The sequence below is a fragment of the Eschrichtius robustus genome, chromosome 8 (genome assembly GCF_028021215.1).
Source record: "Eschrichtius robustus isolate mEscRob2 chromosome 8, mEscRob2.pri, whole genome shotgun sequence".
Classification (NCBI taxonomy): Eukaryota; Metazoa; Chordata; class Mammalia; order Artiodactyla; family Eschrichtiidae; genus Eschrichtius; species Eschrichtius robustus.
Genome location: NC_090831.1, coordinates 17,112,676 through 17,125,249, shown reverse-complemented (window position 1 = coordinate 17,125,249; position 12,574 = coordinate 17,112,676). Strand labels below are relative to the sequence as shown.

Sequence of the window (12,574 nt, the reverse complement as noted above, 5' to 3'; positions counted from 1 at the left end):
TGTAGGTATTTTGAACTCTCAGAGATTTTAAGAAACCTGCCCAAGGTCACACAATTTAGAATAACCAGGAATTAACCCATAATTAATGTTATTTTCACTCTCTCAAATATTTACCTGGCCACAAACAGTAAAAATATGATCCACAAGTTTCTCCATATTGGTCCAAAGGGAAGCACGAAATGCTGCAGTGTTTCCTGGGGCTGGCATGGTAGATCGTCCAGGTGCCCCTGTTTATGAGCAACAGAAAAACATGAAAAATAAAAATTTCCAAATATAATAAAATGTACTGATATGTTATTATGAAAAGCACACACAGGCTAAAAGATGAGAAGTTCCTTTTTGAAGAAATTATAATTTCTTATAAATGACATAAAAAAGAATCTTAACCTTTTGTGTTTAAGAAAGGAAAATACAATCACACACACACACACACACACACACACACACACACACACAGGAAGGATAATACAGAAAAGAGGAATTAATAAGAAAGGTTTCCTAGAAGGGGAGTTGAAGAGGTGGGAGGTAGTATCAGGTAAAAGGAACAGGGATAGAAGCGGTGAGTCTCTGTGGACCATACAAACATCTTATATACTGATGTTTCAAAATAAATTTAAATTTTAAAAGAATGAAAAAAGCAAACTCTAAAACTAAATATAAACAAATACAGAAACACATAAAACTAATGGTACTTCAAATTAATAATACAACCACCACACACAGGAAAATAATTAATTCAAGTAATTTTTAATTACAGCATCCTGACTTTAGTAAGATATATTTTAGGGGCAAAAAGAATCGCAAAGAAATACTGTACTTTACTTAATAGATGTGCTGCTTGATAGTAATATTGAAACTAAGTCTATTTTAGAATGGCGCAAATGAAGGTTCTCACTATAAACAGAACAAAGATACAAATGTGTAATGGGGATTGGAGGTATTTGCCAATTCTATTCACTAAAAGACAGAGAGACGACAACTCCTTAATAGAAATGAGCATGTCTGATATCCAAATTTCAATCTCTATGCACCATTCCCCAATAAAAGAAAACAAAGCTTACTGAAGAAAAAAGTGATTCCATACCTGGAGAGGTAAAAATAGAAGGTGAACCTGGTGCATACTGGGCCAGAGAGCAAAAGAAGCGTTCAAAGTTTGAGGAAAGAAGCATTCCGGAAGTTGAAGGAAATAACAAGATGGTGAATTGTTATTCTAGATAATAAAGATATTAAAAGGAAATAAAACTAGAGACCACTACCTCATGAACATAGATGTAGAAAGCCTCAACAAAATATTAGCAAATAAAATCTAAAAATGTATAAAAAGAATTTTACACCATAATCAAATGGGATTTAGCCCAGGTATGTAAGCCTGGTTCAACATTCAAAAACCAGTTTACAGGGCTTCCCTGGTGGTGCAGTAGTTAAGAATCAGCCTGCCAATGCAGGGGACACAGGTTTGAGCCCTGGTCCAGGAAGATCCCACATGTCGCAGAGCAACTAAGCATGTGCGCCACAACTACTGAGCCTGCGCTCTAGAGCCCGCGAACCACAACTACTGAGCCCTCATGCCATGACTACTGAAGCCCATGCACCTAGAGCCCGTGCTCCGAAACAAAGAGAAGCCACTGTAGTGAGAAGTCCGCGCACCACAACAAAGAGTAGCCCCTGCTCACCACAACTAGAGAAAAGCCCGCGTGCAGCAACGAAAACCCAACACAGCCAAAAATAAAATTAAATAAATAAATTAAAAAAAACAGTTTACATAATCCATCACATCAACAGACTAAAAAAAGAAAAATCACATTAATACATTTGATCACAGTTGACAGAATTCAACAACCATTAATGGTAAAAACTCTCAATAAACTAAGTATAAAGGGAATTTTCTCAACTTAATAAAGACTATCTATAAGAAGCCTGCAGCTAACATCACATTTAATGATGAGAAATGTTCCCATCAAGATCAGGTACAAGGCAAGAATGTCCCCTTTCACCACCACTTTTCAACATTATACTGGAAGTCCTTGCTAATGCACTAAGGCAAGAAAAGGAAAGAAAGGTGTATACTGGGAAGTAAGACATAAAACTGTCTTTGTTTGCAGATGATACGATCATCTGTGTAGAAAATCTGAAAGAACCAACCAAAAAAGTCCTGGAATTAATCAGTGATTATAGCAAGGTTGTAAGATACCAGGTTAATGAACATAAGTCAATTGCTTTCCTATATACCAACAATGAACAAGTGGAAATTGAATTTGATAACAAAATACCATGTATGTTACCCACCGGCCAAATGAAATACTTAGGTATAAATAAATCTAACAAAATAGGTACAAAATCTTTATGAGGAAAGCTACAGAACTCTGATGAACAAAATCAAAGAGGAACTAAATATATAGAGAAATAGTCCATGTTCATCGATGGAAGAGTCAATATTGTCAAGATGTCAGTTCTTCCCAATTAGATCTATAGATTCAATGCAATCCATATCCAAATTCTAGAAAGTTAGTTTTTGGATATCAACAAACAGATTCTAAAGTTTATATCGAGAGGCAAAAGAACCAGAAGAGCCAACACAATATTGAAGAAAAAGAACAAAGTTGGAAGACTGACTAGCCAACTTCAAGACATTCTATAAAGCTACAGTAATCAAGACAATGTGGTATTAGCAAAAAAGACAAATAGATAAATGGAACAGAATAGTGAGCTCAGAAATACACCCACATAAATATAGTCAAATTATCTTTGAAAAAGGAGCAAAGGCAATAAATTCGGCAAAGGTAGAATCTTCAGCAAATCATGTTGTAATAACTCGATAACCACATGCAAAAAAATGAATCTAGACATAGACCTCACATACTTCACCAAAATTAACTCAAAATGGTCACAGACCTAAAAGTAAAATGCAAAACTATAACACTCATAGGAGATAACAAAGGAGAAGACCCAGATGACTTTGGGTATGGCAATGACTTTTTAGATACAATACCAAAGACATGTTCTATGAAAGAAGTAACTGATAAGCTGGACTTCATTAAAATTAAAAACTTCTATTCTGGGAGAGACAAATAATCAAGAGAATTAGAAGACAATCCTTAGACTTGGAAAAAAAGATATTTGCAAAAGACACATCTGAAAAAACTGCTACCCAAAATAAAAATTCTTACAACAGTAAGAAACCCACCCAATTAAAAAATGGGCCAAATACATTAACAGACACCTCCCTCACCAAAGAAGATGTACAGATGGCAAATAAGCATATGAGAAGGTGATCCATATCATACAGCATCAGGGAAATGCAAATTTAAACAACACTGAGATACCATTACATATCCATTAGGCGGCCAAAATCTGGAACAGTGATAACACCAAATGCTGGTGAGGATAGGGAGCAAGAGAAACCCTCATTCACTGATGGCATGAACACAAAATGGTAAAGCTACTCTGGAAGACAGTTTGGTGGTTTCCTACAATACTAAGCATACTCTTACCATACAATGCAGCAATTGTGCTCTTTGGTATTTACCCCAAGGAGCTGAAAACTTATGTCCACACAAAAACCTGCACAAAGATGTTTACAGCAGCTTTTGTTCATAATTGCCGAAACTTAAAAGCAACCAGGATGTTTCACTAGGTGGATGGATAAACTGTAGTACATCCATACAGTGGAATATTATTCAGTACTAAAAAAAAAAAAGAGCTATCAAGCCATGAAAAGAAACGGAGGAAACTTAAATGCTTATTACTAAGTGAAAGAAGCCAATCTGCAAAGGCTACATGATGTAGAATTCCAACTATATAACATTCTGAAAAAGGTAAAACTATGGAGACAATAAAAAGATCAGTGGTTGACAGGGCTGGGAGTGAGGAGATGAATAAGCAACGCTTAGAGGATTTTTAGGGCCATGAAAATATTGTTTGATATTATAATGATGGAAATACGTCATTCATTATAAATTCGTCCGAACTCATAGATGTAGAAACCTAAGAGTAACCCTATTGTAAGCTATGGACTTTGGGTGGTTATGACATGTCAATGCAGGTTCACCAACTGTAACAAATGTATCACTCTGCTGGGGATGCTGATCATGAGAGAGGCTGTGCACGCGTGGGGGTGAGGGTATATGGAAAATCTCTGTACCTTCCTCTTAATTGTGCTGTGAACGTAAAAATACTCTAGAAAAATAGACTTAAAAAATAAAATTTTTAAAAAGGATGAATGAATAAAGTGAAGGTCCCTAAATATACCCCTTCGTTCCTGGTCTCATTTTCCTTGCTCTCTCCCCAGAGCTCATGTTATTTTGAAATTAATGATTATTATTACAAGGCATATATTTATACATTCATTACATATGTATGTATGTAAAGCAATACATAGCACCGTCTGTCACATTCTTAGGCTTTAAATACAGTATGATACTGTATCTTTCTGCAACTTGCTTTTTCATGTAAGGGAGCTGAGAATTATCTATACTGATAAAATTTATAAATTTAAATATTGTATAGTAGTTATTTAATAAATAAGCAAGTTTATTCATTTTTCCAATAAAGGAAAGATTGTTTTCAATGTTTAACTATTATGAATAATAGTAATAAAAATTCTTATACATATGTGCCAGAGTTTCTCTAGGGTTTACTCTTAAAAGAGAAATTATAAGATCATAAGGTATACCCATTTTTAACCTCAGTGAGCAGTTTGATACAACTGAATAAAATGCTTGAAACATTTTATTCTCCTACAGTCAGAGTACAAGAGTTTCTGCCCTCATCCAACATTTAGTTCTGTTTTAGATTTAGATTTTGCCAATCTCATGACTGAGAAATAGTATCTTGCATCATTTGTTCTTCTAGTTCATATCCTCTAAAAAGAGGCTGAACATCTTTTCATGTTTACTGGATATGTTCTTCTGTGATCTGCCTATTCATATTCATCTATTTTTTTCAATTGGGTTATTTATCTTTTCCTTAGTGAATTATAAACTTTTAGATACATTTTGGGTAACATGTGTTCCCATATAATTATAATAATGCTATTTATTTTGTAAGTTTTGAAACAATCTTACACATATAGAAAATTTTAAAGTATAGTAAAAAATATTTTTCCCTGAATCATTTGGGAATAAGTTACTGATATGAGGCCCCATCACCCCTGAAGGCTTTAATGTGTATTTCCAACAAAAATGACATTCTACTACATAATCTCAATATAACCCACAAGATCAGGCAATTAACATTAATCCTGCCAACATAACGTTTAAAAAAAATAAAAATAGCAATGATCATTCTATTAAAAAATAATGAAGAGTAGGGTTTCTACATTAAATCATGGTATCCACTCCTCAACAGATGATAATAAGGCTTTTAAACTCTTTATTCTTTCAAAAAAAGGGAGCATACATTAGCACTGACAGGATGTGAATAATTGCTTTCATTTTTTTCCTATTCTTGACAACACAAGAGGGAATGAGATTAAACTGCTTCTGGAAATTTAAACATTAGATCAAACTTTTTGAGAATAACTGCTGGGAAAAGCTGAGAGCAAAATCTCCTCTGGCAATTTCTTGTCAAAGCTCTCCTTCTGGGATGGTCTTAATACAGACCTATTCAGAGGCTAGGGCTAACCTTTAAAAATCCCTTTAAGATCTAAAATTCTTTTATCTCTTTTTATCTAGTGCAAATTATTTATGAGGGACATATATTCTGTGTTATTTAAGGTTATGTTTATATAGCAAACATAAAAATAATAATCAATGACTGCAAATATTTTTTAGTATTAGCCCTATATCAAGAACTGTTATTAATTTTACATGTATTATCTATTCTTAAGGACAACTCTGTGGTATTAGAGTATCTTGTTCAATAGAAAAATGAGAGAAAAACTGGAGGCAAGTGGTATAGACAACACTTTGGGGAATTTTTCTATAGTCTGAATAAAATAAGGTGGTAAAACTGAAGAAAGAAATTGAGTCAAGATAGATTTGTTTGACTGTCTTTAAGCAGAAGAAGATACAATAGCACGATTGTATGTGATGGGAAAGAGACATAATGAAGGAAAAACTGATGATATGGTAGAGAGAGGGGATCTGTGAAAGCAACACCTTTGAGTGATGGGATCAAATGCAAAAGCAGAGTACTTGGTCTCTGCTAGGAGCAAGTACAGTCCATCCATATTAACAGGAGAGAAGAAAGATTTTAAGGAGACAAATGCAGAGTTGGTGTTGCTTAGAAAAATGAGAGGTACACAGAACATGTAGTCTTTCATGTCTATGAAGTGTGTTATATATGTGAATGTCATCATCGGGTATCTTTTGGAAGGAAAAGGGTTGAGACTGCTACCTTGAATCTACCTGTTTCTGGTTTTCTTTAGATTTTGCTATAGCTGTAATGTTCCCAAAGCTTTTATCAGCTTCTATCTCCACATTTACCCGTTACTGCTCCTGAGTACGAGAATTATACAAAAGCCCAGAAAGATAAAGTAGAGACTGTATTTCCTTAAAAAATATTTTCTGCCTCAATAAGAAGTACATGTGAGGATAAGGATTTCAGAAAGAAAAATATGTTCCTTTTTTTTTTCTTGCATCTGTTTCCTCTGAACTAAATGAAGCCATAGTTTACAGATTTTATCTAGAAGTTCTGAATATACCAATTGGCCAGTTCAACTCACTGATTAGACAAAAAAAGTTATAAATAAATTCTAAAACATAATTTCTTCTCTCATTTTCTGTCTACTAAAAAATGAGTCGTTAGATTACTTTGAAACTTGAATGCTTCACATACTATTCAAAGGACTTTTCAGTTATAAATAAATAAAGAAGCTAAAGATAAACCACATCCATACCTCTCACAGCTGACTGGGAAGGCTGAGTCAAAACTTTGATGTCTAATGCACTGTGGATATTTTCTTCTATAGCAGCACAATATCCATCCATGACGCTGGTAATAGTATCCTTCAAAGTTCCAAGATTATGGAAAACCTGAAGAGCTGTTCCGACCTGGGTTGGATTCTTTAACAAGGTGGTGGGGGGGTGAGTTGGGAACAGATATAAATAGGAAAACAAACACAAACAACATAACTCTACAACTTTAAGTGGTACTTGAGCAGTTACTACAATATTTTAAAATTATTACAGACAAGAACAAAGACAATGCATTTGGAACAAATATCATTTTTAGTCATTATTTATTTCCTAAAAGACAAAGTTAAATACCATGTGTATGATTTCCTCCCTTTCCCTTTTCCTCCTCCTTTAAAAGGATAATAACAAAATTAAAAATCTGTTATATTTTTAGGGCTTACTTAAAATTTACCCCCAATCCCTACGAAGAGAGCCATGCTGGAACTAACAACAACCCTATATTTGTTTAGAGAATAAATAAATGAATTCTGCAGAGTCAACTGAGGGCTGAGCTATGCAGACTGATACTATTATTCATTATATTTCCTTCCTTCCTTCATTCACTGAAACTACAAATATCTATAGAGTGCTTACTATGGGTCTATCTTGCTTCTATGTGCTGGAAATACAGTAGTAAATAAAACCAATTGAGTCTCTGCCCGCATGGATCTTGTATTTACTGAGAAATGTATAAAAGGTAAATGTAAGAGAATATCAGGTAGTGATAAACGCTATAAAGAAGGAGGCAGGGAATAAGAATAGAGAATGATGTGGATTATTATGGAGGGAAGAGTCAGAGAATGCTTCTCAGGGTGGTATTTAAACGGAGACCTACATATAATGAAATCTATGGAGGATATGGGGAAATACAGATCTGGGCAGCGGTATCAGTGAAAGTGCAGAGGTAGAAATGTGCTTGGTAGCTAGTGAAACAGCAATTAGGTCATAATGGTGGCTGGAGAAGAGTGACTGAAGCAGAGAGAGGTAAGCAACGAGGTGGGGAGTAGAAACACCATCTATGAGTAGATTAAGTCCATAGTGATATAAATAGGTTGCTGGATGTGTCACTAAGTAAATGACTGAATTAACAAGGCAGATCTTGTACACCAACATATACGTCCAGGCCCAAATAGCTGAAATTCCTCTTTCATTTATGATTCAGTGTCTATTATTAAAGGCACATAGTTAAAAAGTTAGATTATTTCATTAACATTTTCTTGACTGTTAAGTTTATAAACAACACAAAATGTTATTTCTGAAATCTGTTGGTGTTAGTAATAGTACATGCCTCAGATACACACACACACACACACAGAGGCAGAGCAGAATCAGCTTAAAGACAATATCAGGAAACATGGTTGGTGAATACCGATACCCATTTTAGACTTTTTTAATATTAAACAAGAAAGAGAAGCAAATGGACATTGTTTCATATTAAAATGTTTTAATTAAAAAATTTTAACTTGCATGATTATAATAGAATTTTATTCTAATATATACTGTCAATTCTGTATCAATGTACTAACAAAGAAAAGGGGAGAAAATAAGCTATTTCATACAAAATTATTAACTGAAAATATGGCGTATAGCACTTTAGTTGTTGTTAGTTCCATTCCATCCATAGTGATTTTTTTTTCACTTTTTAGTAGATATCAAAAATCAAAATTAGGCAGCTGTAAAGAAATTTCCCCTATCACTATTCAAATGTCTATATAATCTAAGAAAGCATTACCTGAGCAATTTCAAAGAATATCTTCACCTTGTAATACTAGAATATAGACACACAGTGTAAAATTGTGTTTACTGCCTTTATTATCCTCAAAGGATCTGAAAAGCACAGCTTCTCAACATATAGAGTTTCAGTAACTTACAATAATTCTGTAACTTCAATAGCTTACAGTGAATGTACACTGGAAGTTATATGTGTATGTTAATTGAAAACATTTAAAGTCATATTTTACTTGAAAGATCTAGCTAAAATGGAGCAGTCTTTGTACGTTTCTACTCCAAAAATTATTGACTACCAAAAACTTTCAAAACAGTAACATGTACAGTGCATTATTAAAGAAGCATCCAATATCAGAATGGCTATCATCAAAAAGACAACAAATAAGTGTTGGCAAGGATATGGAAAAAAGGGAACCCTCATGCACTGTTGGTGTGAATGTAAATTGGTACAGCCACTGTGGAAAACACTATGGAGGTTCCTCAAAAAATTAAAAAGAATACCATACAATCCAGCAATTCCACTTCTGGGTATTTACCCAAAGAGCACAAAAATACTAATTCAAAAAGATATACGTACCCCTATGTTCACTGAAGCATTATTTACAACAGGTAAGATATGGAAGCAACCTAAGTGTCATCAACAGATTAATGGATAAAAAAGATGTGGTATATACAATGGAACATTACTCAACCATAAAAAAGAATGAAATCTTGCCATTTGTGCCAACATGGATGGACCTAGAGGGTTTATGCTGAGTGAAATAAGTCAGAGAGAAAAAGACAAATACTGTATGATCTCATGTATATGTGGCATCTAAAAAACAAAACAAATGAACAAGCCAAACAAAAGACAAAATGACTCACAGAGCACACTGGTGGTTGCCAGAGGGGAGTGGGATTGTTGAGGGGTTGGATGAAATAGGTGAAGGGGATAAAGAGTTACAAAATTCCAGTTACAAAATAAGCAAGTCACAAGGATGCAATGTATAGCATAGGAAATACAGTCTATAATACAGTAATAACTTTGCATGGTGACAGATGGTAACAAGACCTATTGTGATGATCATTTAGTAATGTATCTGATTGTCAAAACATTATGTTGTACACCTGAAACTAACATAATATTACACGTCAACTATACTTCAATAAAAAAGCATCTAACATAATATTTATAATAACTATAATTTAAACTACTTATAAAAATTCTAGATGTAATTTTAAGCTTTCTAATTAACATGACTTTTTCTATTAATGCCAGTTATTTATATTCATAGTTTAATATAAACACCATTTTTTAGTTGGGAAACTATAAAAATGAGAATTTAAAATTAAATTCTTTAACATACAGAGGAATGTGCACATTATGTAGGCATAGCTTTATGAAATATCACAAAGTGAACATACCTATATAACTACCACCTAGACCACAAAACCAAATATTAGCAGAACCTCTGAATCTTTTGTGGCTTCCCCAACTGCATCTTTCCAAATATTATCACTATCATAATTTCTAACACCATTCTTTAGTTTTACCTGTTTTTGAATTTTACATAAATAGAACCATAAAGTATTATTTTGTGTCTGGCTCCTTTTAGTCAATATCTTATTTGTAAAATTCATCCATGTTGTTGTATGTAGCAGTTGTCGTTTTCACCACTGTGGAGTATTCCAGAGTAGAAATTTACTTTAGTTTATGTATCCATCCTTCTGTTAACGTACATTTGCATTATTTCCATTTTTTAGGTATTTTAAATAATGCCTCCATGAACATTCTAGCGCACAGCTTTTAGTGAACGTATGTATATGCATTTCTGTTGGCTAAGAGTAGAATTGCTGGATCATATGGTATTTGTATGCTTAGTACTTGTAGATACGGCCAATTTTCCAAAGTGATTGTACCAACTTATACCCTGACCAGAAATATGTGCTCCCCAATCCTGCCAAAATTTAGAATTATCATCCTCTTTAATTTTATCTGTACTTTTGAGTGAGCACTATTGTTTTAATTTACATTTCCATGATGGCTAAGGAGTTATCCCTTCTTGCTTGTTAATTACCCATTTGGATATATTCTTTTGTGAAGTGCATATTCATCTCTCTTGTCTACTTTTCTCTTTTTTTTTTTGTCCTTTATATATTTGTACAAGTTGTTCATATATTCTGGGTGTAATCACTTTGATGACTGTATATACTGCAAATATGTTCTCCCACTCTTAAGAAGTCCTTTAAGGCAGAGAAGTTCCTAATTTGAATGCAGGCCATTTTATTGACCTTATTCTCCATGGTTAGCACTTTCAGTATCCTGTTTGAAAAACCTTCCCATCCCATATTCATGAAGATGTCTTTCAATCATGAAAATATATTTCTTTCGTGAAGTTATCCTCCAGAACCTCTATCGGTTTACCCTTCACATTTAGATATACAATCCACCTGGAATTAGTTTCTGCATAATGTGAGACAAGAGCCAAGATTAGTGTTTTTCTGTATGAATATCCGATTGACCCAGCACAATTTATTTGAGAAAACAAAGAAGCAAATGATAATCTTTCTCTCCTCAATCTCAAGGGCTACCTCTGCAATAAGTGAAGTTTCCATTTATGTGTTTTTGTTTCTGGACCAACAATTCTGTGCCATTTCTCTGTCCTTACACTAATTCACCTGTGTAAATTATTGTAGCTTTAAAGTAAGTTTTGATAGTCCTCTGCCTCTGTTTTTATCAGTTTGTTATAGGCTACTCTTGGTTCATGGTACATCCATATAAATTTTATAACAGGCTTGACAATTTCCATTAAAAAAAAAAAAGGCCTGTGGAACTATGGGTTTGCACTAAGTCTACAGATAAAATTAGAAAAAATGGAAGTCTTTGTAATATTGAGCTCTCCAATCCATGAATATATTATCTCTCTTCATTTATTCAGGTCCCCTTTAATTCCTCTTAATATTATTATAGTTTCTGTAAAGGGATTTTACATATCTTTGATTTTTATTATTCCTACACATTTGATGTTTTTTGATATTATAAATAGTAATTTAAAATTTTTCTATTTATCTGTTGCTATTATATTAAAAACACCATTGGTATTTGTAAATGGAATTTTACCAAGCTTTCAAAACTCAGTCATTAATTAGTTTATTTGTAGATTGTTTTGGATTTGCTATACATAAGATCATGTTACCTCTGAATAATCTTTATTTTTTTCCTTTCTAGTCCTTCTACATTTTATTGCTTTTTCTTATAACCCTGGTTAGGAGAGTCAGTAATCCGCTGAGTAAAAGTGATAAAAGTGGATTAATGAAGTTCTATTCTTGGTCTAAGAGTATTTTTACACAGATTGATGCTGAACTTTATTAAATGTTTTCTTTCTTTTTATGTGTTGAGATCATCAATTTTTTTCCTTTACTGAAGAAATTACATTACACTTCTAAACTAAAGCCATCTTGGTCATGATAAATTACCCTTTTTAGATATCCCTGACTTACATTTGCTAATAGTTTGTTTAGTATTTTTGCATCAACTTTCAAGAAAGATAGCTATTAAATTTTCTTCCTCATGATATCCTTATCTTGATTTCAACTTTATACTGGCTTTATAAAATAATCATGTAAGCGTTGCCTCTTTTTCAATTCTGATACAGAGTTCATGTAACATTAGTTTATTTAAATGCATGTGTAGTCAGTTCAGTTGAGATGAGGTCATACTGGATTATGGTGAGCTCTAAATCCAATCACTGATGGCCTTATGAGAGAATAACATACACAGAGACACACACAGTGAAAAAGGTCTCTTGACAAGAGACAGAGAATGGAGTGACACAGTTAACAAGCCAACAGGAACTTCAAGCACTGATTGGAGCCAAAAGAAGCTAGGAAAAGACAAGGAATGATTCTTCCTTAGAGCCCTCAGAAGGAGACTGACCCTGCCAACACCTTAATTTGGATTTCTAACCTCC

At 33.5% G+C, this 12,574-nt stretch overlaps 1 protein-coding gene across 1 annotated transcript in view; it reads right to left on the bottom strand.

The window, feature by feature from the left end:
• COG5 (component of oligomeric golgi complex 5) overlaps nt 1-12,574 on the bottom strand; it is a 296,956-nt gene that overhangs the window by 117,725 nt on the left and 166,657 nt on the right. Inside the window, exons 8-9 of the mRNA XM_068550382.1 lie at nt 6,839-7,004; nt 115-227 (exon numbers count right to left, since the gene is read on the bottom strand). Coding sequence (XP_068406483.1) covers nt 115-227; nt 6,839-7,004 — 279 coding nt within the window. The remainder of the gene's footprint in view (nt 1-114; nt 228-6,838; nt 7,005-12,574) is intronic.